We start from the raw sequence: 17,576 nt of genomic DNA, 5'->3' as shown, positions 1-17,576 counted from the left end.
ATAATAATTTCTTATTTTAGCAGTTGCCTGATGTTCAAGAAAATGCACAGGAATTACATTATTGCTTCCTTATCCTTTGTTCTTCCTGCCACATATGCTCCTCTTAACATACTTGCAAAGCCCCACCACTCACTTCGAAGAGCCATCAGGATGTTTCCGGGCCATTCTGGGAATTTACTGTTCACATCCTGCCCTCTCTTATCTCTCCCCAGGGTTTGTTCAAGATCCTCTCTTTCTGCATTACAAGATATATAGATTGCATATGTTTTGAGGGAAAGAGTACCTCATTATTAGGCTTTGTGATGCCATTAAGTAATTTCAGGTAACAAAAAAAAATACTTTTTTTTTTTAACTAAACAAATCATGGTTGTGAGACTGATATAAATGTGCTGTTACCAGAAAAAAAAACCAAAGGTACAGGTAATGTTATTTGCACTCTTTATTAACAAAATGGAAAAAAAACATTTGTCTTTATCACTTCTCTGAGCAACTGCTCTCCACTTCTGGCAGGCAATCCTACTGCTGGCTTATCCATTCATGATCACACCTGCATCCTTCATTAAGATTTATCCTGGATCTTCACCTATATTAAGCTGGCTTTTACGTGAAGTACCTAAATGACACCTATATCTGACTCTCATGACTTGTGTGCATGAAGGGACAAAGGTTTCTACAGGTTTCTAACACAGTGGGTGAAAGAGGAATTGGGAAGGAAAGGATTATTTTTAGCTACTGGTGACCAACAACAAACTGTGTTATCCTCTGCAGTTTCATGGATGCTCAGTTCAGTTATGGGTTTTATCCAATAGATGGCTCCTCGGTAGCAGGAAGGATTCTCCCCTTGCTCTCTTTTCCTTCACAGAGTTTCAATATGACTTTCTAATATTTACACAGCTATTATCTTGCAAATATAGGCATTTTGTGCACGCTGATAGACACACAGAAGAAGCACGTGTGCGTGAATTAAAGAACAAAAGAAAAAGTAGATGGCATTTTATATCCTTCATGCCACTTTGTCCTCTGCCAGTACAGGGATGCATGAAAAATGACAGCCAGGCAGCCCTGTGGCCTGGAATGCTTCCTAAAATCAAACTAAAACCAAAAATACAACCACAGAAACACATGAATATTAACAGCATGCCAAGTATGAGCTGTCTTTCTCCCCAAAAATATGAGGACATCTCCTGCATCTTACATATCCCTGACTGAGCAATACTTAAGGAACTTACAGGCATCATTACTCCTCTGTCAATAAAAGATTTTTCAAAAGAAAAAAATAAAGTCCTATGTGTAATTATCAATATGATGGACCAGAAGAGCTCTGTGTAATTGACAGAGTGCAAGTTAACATCATCATGACTAATCTGAGACAGTGAAAGTGAATAAATTTTTGTTGATATACAGAAAAACATAATCAGAATAATAATAGCAAGCCCCTAAGACATTCAGAAAAATCATATTTATTTCATGTAGGCACTTGCAACTTCTATGAATGAGAAGAACAGTTCCCAGTAATTTCTGTCCTGAGATCTACCTTGCACCTCACTCAGATCTTGTCAAGATCTTGTCAAAATCTCGTCAACACCTGGCAGTAATCCCATTTTGGAGACTATGACCCTCTGGTCAGACCACATGATTAAGTGAAAACAGAACACCCACAATAAATAATAAATCTCATAGAAGCCAGGCCATGGCTCTTTAAATTCCTATGACTTAACACTTCAATGGGGCACAACTATAAGTCCACTACACCTGCTGTTAGCATCTAAAATAAAAACATTCCTAATAATAACCTTTATCCTTGAAATATTAAGCTGCTTTAAAAAGTGGGATAAAGGTACCATTTTGCTACAAATATACATATAAATATGTAGCATCATAATATTAGCACAATTACAGCAATAATAACTGTCAAGAAAAAAATAACTGGTTAGTCCCTATTCAAAGCTGAGCACGATCAATGCTTACATTTCAGCACTCCAAAAGGACTTGACTAATTCCATGCCTCATATCAGCTTTTTGTTGGCTAAAATTCAGAAAACTCAAACCAGCTTGCACTTTGCTCACTCCAAAATAAGCTCAGCAGCAGTATGTTTGATCACAAGCTGCTACACTTGCTTCCCTTTACCCCTGAGCAGACACCCCGAACAGTCATTTATCCTTCATGTGTATTGTGCAGAGAAACAGCACATGTAAAGGTAGCCTCATAATCTGGTGATCCCTCAGCTCTGGGCATGCAGAAGGCTCTTTGCATGCTCAAAGACATTGTTCTTAAACTGCAAGGAGCAGATTTAAACCCTGGCCAGTCCCAATTATTGGTGAAATACAAAAGCACCATCTTTCCTCCTGCCTCTCTCTCTCAGGAGGCTGCCACCAGCAGAACTTACCCAGACCCAAAGCCAAACCTGCAGACTTTCACCCACCTCCTCTTTCTAAGGGGTAAGATACGAACATGCTAAAAAATCAGAGTTCACAACCGAAATGCTGATGATCATTTTCACTGTGGAGCAGTTTAAAACAGGCAGCAGTGATATTCATTAAGCTGTTAATAATGGATTGTGGCACAAAGCAATTTATCAAGTTTCCACTGTAATTAAAATCACTGAATATTTGGGCACTTGCAATGCACCTAGCTCTCCCTGCTTCTAAAGCTTTACATTTTAATGTGAATTATAGCTCCCTCTCCCCAGAGAGCTACTAAAAAGCCAATTTTAATTGGTATGTTTTTAATTGAGATTACATTATTAAAAAGTGTACATTTCTGTTGAAGAGAGAAAGGAGGTGCCCAGCTCCCCTTTAGTCTCTGTCTCTCTTAGATACAGCTTGCTTATCCCAGCGGGAGGGAAAAATGAAGGGTAGATGCTGTGAAGAAAGTGGAGAAAGCCCTGAACAGCCACAGGCTGTGAAGCCTGGGCAAGGCTGCCATTGACTGCCACAGATGCAGGATTTCCTATGCAGATTTTCGTGAAGAAGAGGAATTGCCACAGTCGTTCAGGCTGCTCTTAACAAAAGGCAGATGGAGGAACGCCACGCAGGGATTCCTGCCTCATAGCCAGCTGACATCGAGGGCACGTTTTAGAAAGCCTCTCTTCAAGTTTTCCAGTGACAGACAATCTGTCGTTTTCCATAATAAGAACTCTAATGTTAAATTATCCTCAAAATCCAAATACGGCCGTGAGCGGATGGGGTCTAGCAAAATCCTCTGGCTCTGCTGGCTTCAGCGCACTGGAGGCAGGGGGTAGGTGGGGAGAGGCAGCCCCTGGGGCAGCCTAGACAGAGTGGCAAGAAGAGAATTACCCCAGAAAACCAAGTTGTTCACCTTTGTACACTGAGATGGTCAGACTGTCTTGTCACCAGGTTCAAAAGAAAAGCAATTTCAGCTACTTGGCATCCAATTGCTGGCCACATAAATGGTTCTCCTGCTGGCAAGATGGACTGCCAGTGTCTCTTATGAGTATGGATCTGCTAAGGTAAGTAGACACAAGAGAGAAGGGAGAAATATCAAAGGAGTGCAAAGTAGATAGCAACAGTTGAGACAGATCAAGGGGAAAACCTCCAGAGATCAAAACATGCCAAAAGATGGACAAGATGGTTGAACAAGTATGAAATACCATGGAATGGCTGTTTCATAACTGCTTCAGAAAAGGTCACGTATTGCAAAAAGAAGGCAGAGTGGGGGGCTGAGAGAGGTCACTGTAGGCAAATAGGGCCACAAAGACTAACAGACAAAGTCAAACATCACCCACTAATACCACAAGTGCTGCAACTCCCCCTCTGGTTCTGGAAGTGACTCGGGGAAGAAAAATGGTGAACTAACAACAGAAAAAAGGGGGGGGAAAGGATGAAATATGAAAGACAAAACTGAAACTATTAAAACTGACAGAGAAAGAGAAAGCTCTGTTACTGCAATTAGGTCAGTAAATTTGTGATTTTTTTTTCTAAATTAAGAATTTAGATGCTATGCTCCAGTTACATATGTCAGAAGAAAGTCTGCTTGTAGAGGAAAAATACCCAAACAAGCTATTGCTCTGAGCAACAAGGTAAAGTAAATACATGAAATTCCCAGTCCCACTCAATAGATCCCTTGCAGATTTAGATCAAGAAAAGTAAAAACAGAACAAAATAAAAGACTACATAAATAAAGATTAGATCTTATATCCCACCTTGGCATTAAAGGTCACCACTTTCTTGTGCAGAAAATTAATCTCCAGATTACTTAAATTAATGTATCACTCCTTTTGTTTGCTGATTTGAAAACCCCCCACCCAGATTATAGATTAAGCAGGGAAAGGAAGAGCTTTCAGTGACCTCCAGCAGGATCTTCTGAGAGACTTGTGGGGAACAGACTGCAAAGGTAACATACAGAAGAGATGAGGCACAGTAAGAGAGAGAAGTTACAAAAGAAAGGGAATGCACAAAACCTCAGGGTGACAATTTTTCCTTTCAGCCAAAGGGGTGAATACTGAGACCATACCATGAAGGAAAACAAATGACAGGAAGCAGGAAAAGACAGGCTGGACAAGATTTGCTTTATGCCAACAGAATCTCAAAGGGAAACTGTGCTTTCAAGCCTATAGGAAGATGAATCTGAAAGACAGACAAATCACTGCTTAGGTTGGATATTTTGCACAGATGAAAACATGCAGCAGAAAGGCCAGATTACTTGCTGATTTGGCATGTATCAACAGATATATGACTACATCAGATTCTACTCCAAGTGCCAGAAAAGAAAGGCAGCTGGAGATGCTTTACTCCCTTCCTAGAAAACAGATACCTTTTTCTCAGCTCTGGACACAACAAAATCGCATTGGGTACATGTAACTTGGCTTCAACACTAGGAACATTTCCCCAAAGACACAGTGACCCAACAGGTTACAACAGCCTTGATTCAATTATTTTCTCTGATCAGAGTATCAGGAAAGTTGCTGCCTAACCAAGGGGACAAACTTCATGTTTAAGGTCATGAAAGAACAGTATTGAGTACTAGGTATAAAAAGTATTTAAGCCAATGCCACATCCTCCTCAAACAGATGGCCTTTCAGAAAGATTTAATCAGACACTGAAATGCATGCTGCGAATACTCATTACTAGAACAGGATCAGGCTGGGACAAGTGGCCAGCACTGACGTTATTGCCTACAGGGAATTACCACAGGCATAAACAGTATTTTCAATGTTTGAACCTCTCTTTGGATAGCAAACACAGGGTCCCCTTTTCATCATAAAGGAGGGTAAAGCAAAAAATTCATGATGGGGTGGGCCAGGAGAAGCAAAAGACCTTATAAGGAACAACCATTTTTTTTTTGGCTTCCTTATCCTCTGTTTTTTTGCCTGTGCTGGTCAAGCCACCACAAAATTCAGCGACACAAACCAGTGTTTTCTGGATCCCACCTTCAAAGAACAATGAGCTCTTGCTCTTCTTATTTTTATGGACACATAAAACAGAGCTGTGACCACTCCCTCCCCTTCAGTATCAAGAAGAAAAACAGGGTATAGCCACAACAACCAGCACTTAGAAGGAGGGGGGGAAAAAAAAAGGAAAAAAAAAAAAAAGAAAAGAGTACTTTAGATCTCTCCCTTCAATGATGGGGTCGGGTTTTTTGAAAAAGGCAAGTTTGCCTTTCAATTCTTTCATCTTCCAGTTTTTCAGAGAAATTTTACTGCAAACATTATTTGAAAGAGTCCTTAAGCTATCTTTTGGCCTGGATTTTTGTTAAACAGTATATGGTAAAATCAGTCACTTAAAATAAATACAATTTTTAGAAGTCACTAAAACCCTTGACATTACCAACAACTGAGCATGTGGGTTTATTTTTTTTCAGTCTAGATGAAAAAGCCTTTTTTCAACACTGAAGAAGCCACCCTTCTCAATTAAAAGATGTTTCTCATATGCTGTAGGTTAGCAAAGCCAAATGTCCATCTTCACTTCCCACACCGGCTGGTGAAAACAGGAGGAAAATGCATGAAAAACTTATTGACAGAAGCATTTAAGTCCTTCCCCCTTTAACTCCGAAGGCATCCTGTTGACTTAGTGACTTCCTGTGGATTAATGCAGCTACAGGGAGCATCTGAACTTCCCCTGTTCTGCCCAGAAAGGCCCAAAGTTATGATTTCTTTGAAGGCCCTCTGGAGGAGTTCCACCACACGTCTCTTAAAAATTGAAGTTAGTTTTTCCTGCATAGATACTCACATTTTCCTGGTACTATCTGCAAGATTATTCTTGGTACCTCTGGATATGCAAAAATGTAACCAGACTAATCAGCATGAACAACCTGGGTTTTGATTTCATCTCTGTCCTTTGGTACAAGTCTACGTTCTTGCAAACTGAAGCATAATCATCCCCCCCTTACTCAGCACTGGTGAGGCTGCACCTCGAATCCTGTGTTCAGTTCTGGACCCCTCACCAAAAGAAAGACATTGAGGTGCTGGAGCAAGTCCAGAGAAGGGCAACAGAGATGGTGAAAGGTCTGCAGCACCAATCTTATGAGGAGTGGCTAAGGGAGCTGGGGGTGTTGAGCCTGGAGAAAAGGAGGCTTAGGGAGAACCTTATCACCCTCAGCAACCACCTGCAAGGAAGTTGTAGCCAGGTGGGGGTTGGCCTGTTTTCTAAAGTGACAAGTAACAGGGCAAGAGGAAATGGCTTCAAGTTGCACCAAGGGAGGTTTTGACCAGATATTGGAAAATAATTTTTCACCAAAAGGGTGGTCAGTCATTGAAACAAGCTGACCAGGGAAGTGGTTCAGTCACCAACTCTGGAGGTATGTAAAAACCATGTAGGTGTGGCACTTGGTGAACATGGTTTTGTGGTGGACCTGACAGTGCTGGGTTAATGGTTGGACTTAATGATCTTAAAGGTCTTTTCCAATCTAAATGATTCTGTGATTCAATGTGAGCAGTGCTCCAAGAAGTCAATGAGATGGCTCATGTACATGATAGCACTTTGAACCCCAGATTACAGCTGAGGTGGGACATGTGAAATATGAGATAGGGACACCACTCCCGTCACCTCCTGAAGAAGAAATTAAGATACACTGGAGTGGTTGAGAAAGACCGAAAGGGAGTGGGGAGAGATGGAGGCATCAGAGAAAGAGTCCCAGATGCCAAGATTATATTGTTACGGTTGAGGCAGGGTTTGCTAGAGTGGGGCAGATAATATATACACGATACCACCTGCCTATTCCTTGTCTAGAATCCATAAAGTACTCTGAGACATAACCAAGGAGACAGCAGAAATGCTGTGTTAGAGCAAAGGGTGAGCAATAGGCAAGCAGATCTGGTATGTGCCTGCTGGCAGCAGGTAACCAAGCAGGTATTTGCTGACTTCTTGCGACCATAGTGCTCATAAAGCGCTGGGCTCACAGGTGTGCTGGGCTGTAGAACTGGGACAGATGCAGCAGTAACACAAAACTCTTCCAGCGCTCTCTACCAACGCTCCTCAGGGAGGTGAGAAAGTTACTGCTCTCGTTACTTATTCTGTCCTTGATCTCTTTTGAGCAGAGAGACTGCAGAACTACATTTCATGATGAAAGTACCTCAGCCAGACACTTCAGTCCAGGCCTGAAACCCAAAGATCACATTTGGTAAGCCTGCAATTCATCCTTGGAAAGATAACAGCAGACTGATCAAGAAATTACAACTGGTGTCCAAAAGTAATAGGGATTTCAAGTTCATCTCTATTCAAGGTTTTGTGGTTTTGCTATGTTTAAAGACCCACTTCAGAAATCCTGAGAAAGTCACAAAAGGAATTACATCTTTAAGAAAAATAAATAAATAAATACATTTAAAAGAAAATATTTTTCCTCAAATGTAAGAAAGAAGGAACACAATTTAAAAAGCAAAGAAATGGCTTGATTCCTAGAAGAAGGTGAATAACTAAAATGCCTTTTAACATAATGCTACTTTTTTTTTCTCAGAATCACTGTATGCTGCCCAAGCACAGACACCAGATTTAATGTTCAAAAGGTTTTTAACATGTTCTAGAGGAACGGTATCCTTCTGCTTAAAGCAGCAGAAATACAGGTTTGAGAATTGTATTCAAACTACATATTTAGCCCAAATTTCGTCTATATCTTTAAGACACACATTTACCTTTCTGAAAGTCCACTTTGCATTTCCTCCTGACAAAGGCAGAGGATAATGAGATGATCAAACCATGAGAACCACCCAGCAGAACAGAATTACAGCATCCCTCCTACAGACTTAGAAAAACAAAAGGACCAGACTGATCCTTTGTTTTAATGACTTTATTAATCAATAAAAATGGATTATTTAATATTGCCATATAGTGTGTATCCTTATATGGACACCGCTTTCTTCCAAATATAAACAAGTTTTGCTTGGTTTTCTACAAAGGCAAGAATACTGCACAGTCTTAGAAGGTGTCTGATCCTCCCATCTGCTGTTTCTGTACGAAAATATTTACTTTTTAACATCTGTACTGCATTTACACAGTTCAAACACACACATAGCCCCTGGACTGTACATAGTATTTAGCAAATTTTTAACTAAGTTTTCTTTGTAATTGTATAGTTTTCCCTTGACAAGGAGAGGATCAGACTTTTTCAGGAGGATTACCTCTGCTCAACTCATTTCAAGCAGCTCTTGAATAAAATAGTTCATTAGTTCATGAAAAGGAAAAACTCCAGGGAACTGCTGGGGAAGGAAGAGAAAAGAACAGAGTGTCAGAGTAATTAGGTTTTCAGATTGTCCCTTATCCTCCAGAATGCAGGTACACACACACACACACACACACACACACACACGTGCCTCTTCACCTTAGGGGAGCTCATTGCATGTTTTCCCTGGGAATCAGTGTTCCAGAGATTGAAGTTCTAACCAAGCCATCATTTCCCAGAAAGATATTAAAAGATACCTCTTCCTTAAAGCACATTTTGATTGCTAGTCCATAGTGCAAGAGCAGCCCCATCTCCTTTGCAAATACTTAAATACCTTAGCTTCAGAGTTATTCAAAATTCAGTTTCCTGACCTGGCCGATGCTGACAAACCAAAGGATCTCCACTCACCAGGAATCACTTGTGCCTGCCCAGGCACACAGGCAACCTGGGAACAGCAGAGCCACTGACTGTAGCTACCAGGGATCAGGAAAAAGATTGGCCAGGAATGAGAATGGCAAGTGGGGAAAACTGGAGGGGTCTGCAATTGTTCACTGGTAATTGCTGACGAGAGGACAACCTCTTTTGATCTCTGCCTGGCACAGCAGAGTAACAGAGCATCCCAGAGCCATACCAATCCACAGGACGCCAGATCATCACCAGAACTGACAACACTATACAGTTTTTGTGGCTTTACACCACATGGCTCAATGGAAAGCATAGCTCACAGCAGCACAGCCTTCACACTATTCTCCTGTGGTTCCTTCTGTCTGTTCTGCATTTACATTAAAAGCATTCGGGTAGTCTGTAGGTCTCCATCCAGACCAACTAAACTGTGAACAAAGATGCCAATGAAAACAGTTCTGGTGATACTTCCCTGTGCTTTGTCACCCTCTCATTTCAAATCAGCTTGAGACCACCAAGAAGGAGCTGATGATCATCAGAAACATCACTGGATCACTACTGTCCTGGCATGGATCTGTGACCTTGAATTATGCATTCACAGAAGACAGTATGACTGGAAAAATCAGGAGATGTCAGAACAATGTGTTGAAGCCTTTATGAACTCTTCAATTCTTCTTGTTAAAGGATGCATAGTTTGAAAAATGGATTTTCCCACAGATATCTTGTGATTTTCCAAAAATAATGTTTTGCAATACTCTTAAATTGTTACATTCCAATTGCTATTACTATGGATTACAAATTAAACTCTGGACTTCCATCTGCTGACAGAGGGCTTAGTTTCAACCCACAGTTTTGGAAAGGAGTTTCAGTTTTGAGCGCTATGAAAGACTCCTTCATTTAGATATCATAATTTAAAAGAAACTGGTAGGTTATGAACTGAGCTATAACATGATATAAAACAACTCTTACATGAATAATTATTTGCATATCAGATTATTAAATTAAAATCTATCAAAGATCATTTATTGAAATAAACAGTCTATCTGCCCTGTTTCTGGAAACATTTTGCCTCAGGGAAAAATTTAAACCTGGGCAGATAATCAGGATAAGGTATTTGAACACTTAAATCCTGCTGGAGTCTTCAAAGTAGGTGTTAAGTGGTGCATTAAATTTGTGCTTTTTCTTCTGAGCAGGGTAAATTTGCTCTTCTGTAAATAGTGGGAAAAGCCTTTTACAATAATTTGAATCCATGAATAAATGTAACATATTAAAATTTCTAAAGTACAACCACTAAATGTTTTTGTACATAAGCCAAATGAGTTGAATATCCAGGACTAAAATTATTCGAGTGACCACAGAAAGATAATATATAATTAAAATGACATCTGCACCACTAAACGACAGGATGAGAGAAAGTGACATCACAGATCTCATGTAAGCTGCAAGCGTATTATTAGATCTAAACCTGGCTGTAAAATTACTATCTACCCATGGGATTATCTTTAGGCATTCAGAAGCATTGTTTCATTTAGTGATAGAACGGGGATGATAACAGGCTGACTTTGCTTGCCACGTTGTTTTTTGGCCTTTCTTTATTCTTTGTTCACATTAGCTGCAGATGAGAGGAAGACAAGCTTCAGCTGAATCACTGTCATGGAGCTTTTCATTGTTTGCTCCAAAGGCTTTTTTCACCCTTCCCACCACCCCCCACCTCAAGAAAAGAACCCAAAAGTATTTTTAATGATGTTAAAATCAATGAGGAGTAAAAGATGCACACAATGTAACATCTAGGAATGTGGCAACCTAAGGAATACCCATTGGCCTGATGCACCTCAGGAAGATAATAAGACTTGGCTTACAGCTCTCAATATTAGCAAAAACCAGTAGCCACCAGTTATATCTTGGCTCATTAAAATTCAATGCCAAAATTTCGAGTGGCTTCAGTGAGTACATTTCATCATTTGAGACCTAGGACACAGGACATAATTCTCCTTCACATGCAGGGCTACCTGGGATACCTAATCTCTACAGATTTAATTTCTGGATTAATTTTTAAAAACCCTGCATTTTGATCTGTTTCACATACCATTTTTATGCCCCTGGCAAATTATTAAGTTGCCCACACTTGTAACGAGACTCATGCACCACCAACCTAAACCAGTCAAAATTCTAAGAGCATGTAACAAGACAGACAGTGAAAAGGGAAAAAGAGGAAGCTCCAAACTTTCCAGCCACTTCTGAAAGCCACAGTAATAACCCTGAACTGCAAAGGGGATTTAATGTGCCCTTAGAAATCTGGTCCTAAGTGTTTAACTCCCAGCATTTGAAATAGTTCCCACATGCCAGTTTTGCAAACTAGGCAAAAGTCCAGGAGCAGATGGGTCCATGGACTTATGCATACACTGCTAAGGCAAACATGGACTTTGTACTTTCCTCCACACTGCCCTGATACTGGGTAGTTACTGCCATGTGTTATCTCTTACAGCATCTCCCTATATTCCTTCCAATATAACCTTATACCTCTGCTCCATCAACCAGTAAAACCTGCAAACAGGCTGCATATGCACAGATTTCTGCCTCCTGCTCTTGTCACAGAATATGCTGAGTTGAAGGGACCCACAAGGATCACTGAGTCCAACCCTTAGCTCGGTGCTGCAACCACTGCCCTGGGGAGCCTGTTCCTGTGCCCAACCACCCTCTGGGTGAAGAATCTTTTTCTAATATCCAACCTAAACTTCCCCTAACACAACTTCAGGCCATTCCCTCAGGTCCTGTCACTGGTCACCACAGAGAAGAGATCAGTGCCTGCCCCTCCTCTTCCCCTCATGAGGAAGCTGTAAACTGCAATGAGGTCTCCCCCCAGTCTCCTCCAGGCTGAAAGAACAAGTGCCCTCAGCCACTCCTCATATGGTTTCCCCTCAAGGCCCTTCACCATCTTCAGTGCCCTCCTTTGGACTCTCTCTAATAGCTGATTATCTTTTTAATATTGCAGTGCTCAAAACCACACACAATATTCAAGGTAAGGCTGCACCAGAGCAGAGCAGAACAATCGCCTTCCTTGACCAGCTGGCGATGCTTTGCCTGATGCCCCCCTGGACACAGTTGGCCCTCCTGGCTGCCAGGGCACTGCTGACTCATATTCAACTTGCCATTGACCAGGACCCCCAGGTCCCTTTGCTGGCACTGCTTTCCAGCCTCTCATTCTCGAGTCTGTGTGAACATCCAGGGTTGCCTCATCCCAAGTGGAGAATCCAGCACTTTTCCTTGTTCAGCTTCATACAGTTGGTGATTACCCAGCCCTCTAATTTGTTGAGGTCTCTCTTCAGGGCTCCCTGCCTTCAAGGGAGTCAACAGCTCCTCCCAGTTTTGTGTAGTCTGCAAACTTGTTTAGTATCCCTTCCAGTCCTGCATCCAAGTAATTTATGAAGATTTTTAAGAGCAAAGGCCTTAAGATGGAGCCCCACTAGTGACAGGTCACCAGTTTGATGTTACCCCATTCACTACTACCCTCTGTGCTCGACCTGTTGTCACTAATCTTGCTTTTCTTTCCATTTTCCCTTTTATAAGGGAGTGACCATCTCAAGTATAGTGAAGGATTCTGCTCATGATCGAAGCCCTCCGTGCTACTGCCACAGAAATACACTGCATTTTATTAATAATAGTTAATACAGTAAGTACCTTTAATCCATGTTGGATTATTTCTTTGTCCCTTTTATCCTTTGATAACTGATACACAGAACAGACTTTTCATGTAGACCCCTTTGGCATGAATCTTTGATCCAAATCTTTCCATACATACAGCCACATCAGTATGCCATTAAAAGTTCTCACTGGACCTGTGCATTAGAAATGAGGCGTCTGCAAGCAGCTTAGATACACCAAATACTCCCCCACCACAGAGCCTGGGTCAGCAACAACATTTATGAACCATGAGTTGTTTGTGGCCAGTCAGTGGCGCTCACCATCTTTTGGATGTAAAGAAGGACAAAGACTTAAAGGCTGGTGAGGGTAAAGACCGATGAAGGTGGGCTGGAGGAACGACCAATAGCACGTGGTGACAAAGCACAACACAGAAGTGAGACTTCACTGCAGAAGAAGTCAAAGAGCAGAACATGCAACACAGTAAAGAGCAGCAATACTTCTGAATATCAATGTTATTTTTAAATGTCTTCTGGAGGTAGACTAAGGGTAAACTAAAATTCATTTTATCCTGAAAGGTGACAGCTGGGGTGAAGTGGTGGGGTCAAAAAACTGTAAAAAGTTGGGAGGACCCAGTCTCACCCGTGCTGTTAGCCCATCACCATTGCTCTTCATCTCAGAAACAGATATCTCTCATATTTCAATATTAACAGCTTCTTTAATGTCTGTGTTGTAGTACGGTTCATCTCAATTGTTAAAATTTGTCTCAGCTACCTTAAAAATGGAATTCCCACTGATATTCTTTGTTTCTCACTACACATCCATAATTAATTGGTTAACTTATTTTTAGGGATACTGTGTGCAGTCTGCAGTAAAAAATGGTCCAAAAAGACAAGCAGACCTGAAGAACTTTTGTATCATAGAACTGAAGCACAGGCCTATTTCCAAATGCTTCATATACCAATAATAGAGAGATGTTCACAAAAATGCATGTGCCTTCAGATACTTCATAAACAACAGTGATCAAAAAACAAACAAAAAACCCCTCAGACTGCCTTATGACCAAACAAAGCAGGAACAAATTATTTGCTACTAATGCATATCCATTTATATGCATATTTCAGGTGGTATTTACTACCTTTCTAGTTAGCCATCTCTATATCAATCGACTGCTCTAAGCAGACACTCAGGTTCTTTCCATGTTGCAAAGCTGTAGGAACCATTGCAGGGCTTATAAAATGTGCCTCAGCTCCTAGGTAATGATTGGGTTAAAACACTCAGTGGGGCCTTCTTTTCCTCTGGTCCTTAAGGAAAAGTAGCATAGACACAACACCTGAGTTTAAGACAAGAAGAAATTCTACAGGATGAATCCTTCCTTCTGGGTCTAGAAACTAGGTTGAAAAGTCATGCTAGATGTAACATTTTCTGCATCCTTACTTGAACAGAAATACTAAAAGAAGCAATCTTGTAGTGTGTTAACAATTCTGCATAAACACCAACCCTGCCTGATGGTACATAAAGCTAAAAGTTAATAAAATCTTCACAAAAATACTCTGGCTGTTCAAACAGACTGAGTTTACTTTTTAAACTGAGGCTTATGTCACTTACAGTTTTTCTCAAAACATTTGCTTACCCATATATTTATCACAGAAATAGCCTTACCTCAGCTGCATCTTGCTGGTGCCTGTAGACAATTGCATTTTTTATGGTTTGGATAAAAAATCCATTCAGTTCCGTTTGTTTCTTGTTTGGAAAAATGCGTAGCAGTGGGATCATTATGCATGGGAAAGAAACTGTAAGATATTTTAAAGCAGAAAACATTGAATCAGACTGTGAAGGTATATAATAGTCTTCCCCCCCCCACTCCTTTCATTAAGATTATAAAACTCATCAAGTGGGATGTGTTCCCTTTGTGAAACCTGTTTTTTCCTCTTTCCCTCTCCCTCTTTTTCTTCCACCCTCCCAGGCTGGCAAAGGATTTCCTTCTAGAAATGCCATGCTGTCCAGGACTCTCCTGCCAGACAGATGCCTTCCAAGTTTGCTTTCACAATGCTTCAGGATTTTGGTTCAGCTTTTTGATGCCACAGAGCCACCACAACAAAGTGGAGCATTATTTCCTCTGCCTACCCAATTACACAGAGAAGGTGTGGGATCTTGAACTATCCTGGCAGCTTATGGCACCAATCTATGCAATTGTGTAGTGTTCATTCTCATTTACAGTTTTCCAGCATTAGGGAGCATACAAGAAGGATGAGGACAAACTCTTTCTTTATCAGGGCCTCTTGCAATAGGACAAGGGGTACTGGTTTTAAACTAAAAGGAAGCCAATTTAGATTAGATATAAGGAAGATGTTTTTCACAATGAAGGTTATAAAACACTGGAACAGGTTGCCCAGAGAGGTAGGTGGTGGATGCTCCATCCCTGAAAACATGCAAGGTCAGCATGGACAGGGCTCTGAGCAACCTATCTAGCTGAAGACATTTCTGCTCATTGTAGGGGGTGTGACTAAACGACTTGCAAAGGTCCATTCTAATCCAAACTGTTCTATGATTCTATTTTATTTTGCTTCTCTAAACAGGCCGCACATTCTGGAAGAATGGTCTCCAGTCCATGGCCTTCATAGTCAGGAACTAGAAATCTGAGTGAAGTCTTGCATCCTAATAAACCCCTCATTAACTTATGAACAACGTAAAACTAACAAATCAGTCATTGGACAAACCCTGTCCTGCCAACAGAGCAACACAGTGTGGAAATTCAGACCACATAATGAATCAGCAGAAGAGATGAACCAAGGAATCCAACCTCAAACCCTACAAAGACCTGCTTTAATGAAGGGCACACTCTTAGACATGTAGGGGCACATTTCTGTCCCTTAAGAAACTGGTCACAAATCACACTTCGCAATCAGGTTAAACATTAACCCCGGGACAATTTGGATACACAACTCCAGAAGGAAACAGTTCATGTGTTGTGAGTCCAGGTGCAATCTGTAATGCCAGCAGGATCAGATGGGCACAGAAAACTTTGCCATTTTGCCACCTGACATTACTGTGTGCAGGTCTAGACATCAAGAAGATAAAACTTCAATAGGATTGATTACGGTGTGGCTTCCTCATCTACAATTCTTACTGCCCTTGAATTAACAAGACCATCATCACCATGAAGCCGTAGCTTCTGCGTCCTAGAATTAAATGGCTTTATACCCCACTCATGCATTGCTATCTATTCATCTGACAATAAGTGCATTCTCTTCATGATGCCTGTTATCTTTATCCTTTATAGCCACTAACCAAGCTGCTGCTGTTTTTCAAAAAATACACTATCTGCTTATGCTCCTCCACCTCTTTACTGTGGTGGGTTGTTAATGTTGTTAGCAGATGGGATTTCAATCTCTACCACGTTCAAAAAACTTTACACTTAAGTGCTGTTACTCTGTTTTAATGAGAAGTGTACAAATACCATAAAAACTGCAGGACCCAGAAACTTTTCTCTCAGATGAACCTGGAGCATTGTGTTCCAAGACTCTCAGTTTCTGGAGCAAGTTTCATTAATGGTGACAGAAGCTGCAGAGCATATGGTGGAAATCTCGAGGGTGTATTTGGCCTGTAGGTTGCATTCTGAACACCTCTGAAATAAAGTCAGCTATAAATCTTCCTGCTATGGTTTCAGTATGTTCAGAATGACTTTTAGGAAGTTACCATAAGGAAGAAAACAAATGTAGACTATACTCACGGATTAGAATGAGGAGAGGCTTAAACAAAGACATTTCAAAGAATGTTCTACAATTCTTAACAAAGGGGTCATCAGGATTCTTCTTGGAATCCACCTCAGTACCAAAAGCTACGCTGCCAACGACATCCAACGTAAAGCAGTTGTAACACCTGCATTGAATTGAAGAATTATACATTGTTATCTACAAATCACATATCCATTAGTATCTTGCTTCTACAAACATCACATAGCATTAATTTTTGCCACTGAGTTTCTTTTTCCTTTTAGATTTGAGCTTTGCCAACAAGAGATGTTTCCACCATTCTGACAAATGCTGATGCTTAATAACGGTCACCTTCTCTCCACATATAAAGTGAACATATTTTCATTTAGCTCAATAATTCCATCAAAAATCTATTAGAAATAAACAATTTAATTTTTTATTACCTAGAAATCAAAGGCAACATGTCGTCAGAGATTCATAAGCATTTTCTTAGTATGCATCCTAATAAAAGAGATCACTCCTTTCTCATTTTAAACTGCAAAACCCACATCTATTACCAGTCCTGCCTAAACTCTCAGAGACAAGAGTTGCTTAAATAAAATAACACTGCTTAAGGATTTCCTTCCTCTTCTCTATACCTCCTTTGTAATGTAAATCCATGGACAAAACCAAGAGGAACTGCCACCATGTGAAATCTGTATCTCTGCAGAGGAGTAGCCAGTGCTTCGAGAATTACAAATCATCTGTGGACCATGATCTAGAAACTTCAGAACTTACTGAATCTCTCCCTGCATGTCTAACCATCTATCCAGTTGCCTCACCATCTTTATTTTTCTACTGGGCTTTAGCAGCTATTTAGTTTTGAGATAAGTGGACTGAGAATGTAAAATATCCTTGAAATTTCATTCTTCTGATCTGTGGTCAAGTCTGCAATGAATGTTCTTCTATGATCTCTTACAAAAGGCTAATTTCAATCTCTGGGGTTTTAACCTGAATGAGCACGTATGAAGAGAAGGTCAAGAGTCAGGCCCATTATATCCTGTGTACATTGTGAAACAGTATTTCTAAACTATGATCTTTGGGCGCTGTCATTCTGATGACACCAGATCAGATTTGAAAGATTACAACAATACTGCAAGGTGAAGTAACTTCTTTGGGTCTCCAACTCTTACAAACACACACATGAAAAAAAGAAAAAAAGAATT

General features: G+C 40.6%; 1 protein-coding gene across 5 annotated transcripts in view; it reads right to left on the bottom strand.

Moving 5' to 3' along the window:
• Positions 1–17,576, bottom strand: part of TBXAS1 (thromboxane A synthase 1) — a 262,385-nt gene that overhangs the window by 72,885 nt on the left and 171,924 nt on the right. For all 5 annotated transcript variants that reach the window (XM_039383165.1, XM_039383168.1, XM_039383167.1 and 2 more), the window contains 2 exons: positions 16,389–16,537; positions 14,318–14,448 (listed from right to left, as the gene is read on the bottom strand). In XM_039383165.1, coding sequence (XP_039239099.1) covers positions 14,318–14,448; positions 16,389–16,537 — 280 coding nt within the window. The remainder of the gene's footprint in view (positions 1–14,317; positions 14,449–16,388; positions 16,538–17,576) is intronic.

This window comes from Pipra filicauda, unplaced genomic scaffold (genome assembly GCF_003945595.2).
Source record: "Pipra filicauda isolate LSUMZ 115617 unplaced genomic scaffold, ASM394559v2 scaffold2_size9829703_pilon, whole genome shotgun sequence".
NCBI classification, from domain to species: domain Eukaryota; kingdom Metazoa; phylum Chordata; class Aves; order Passeriformes; family Pipridae; genus Pipra; species Pipra filicauda.
The sequence above is the reverse complement of the archived record's forward strand: the minus strand, read 5'-3'. Positions and strand labels throughout refer to the sequence as shown.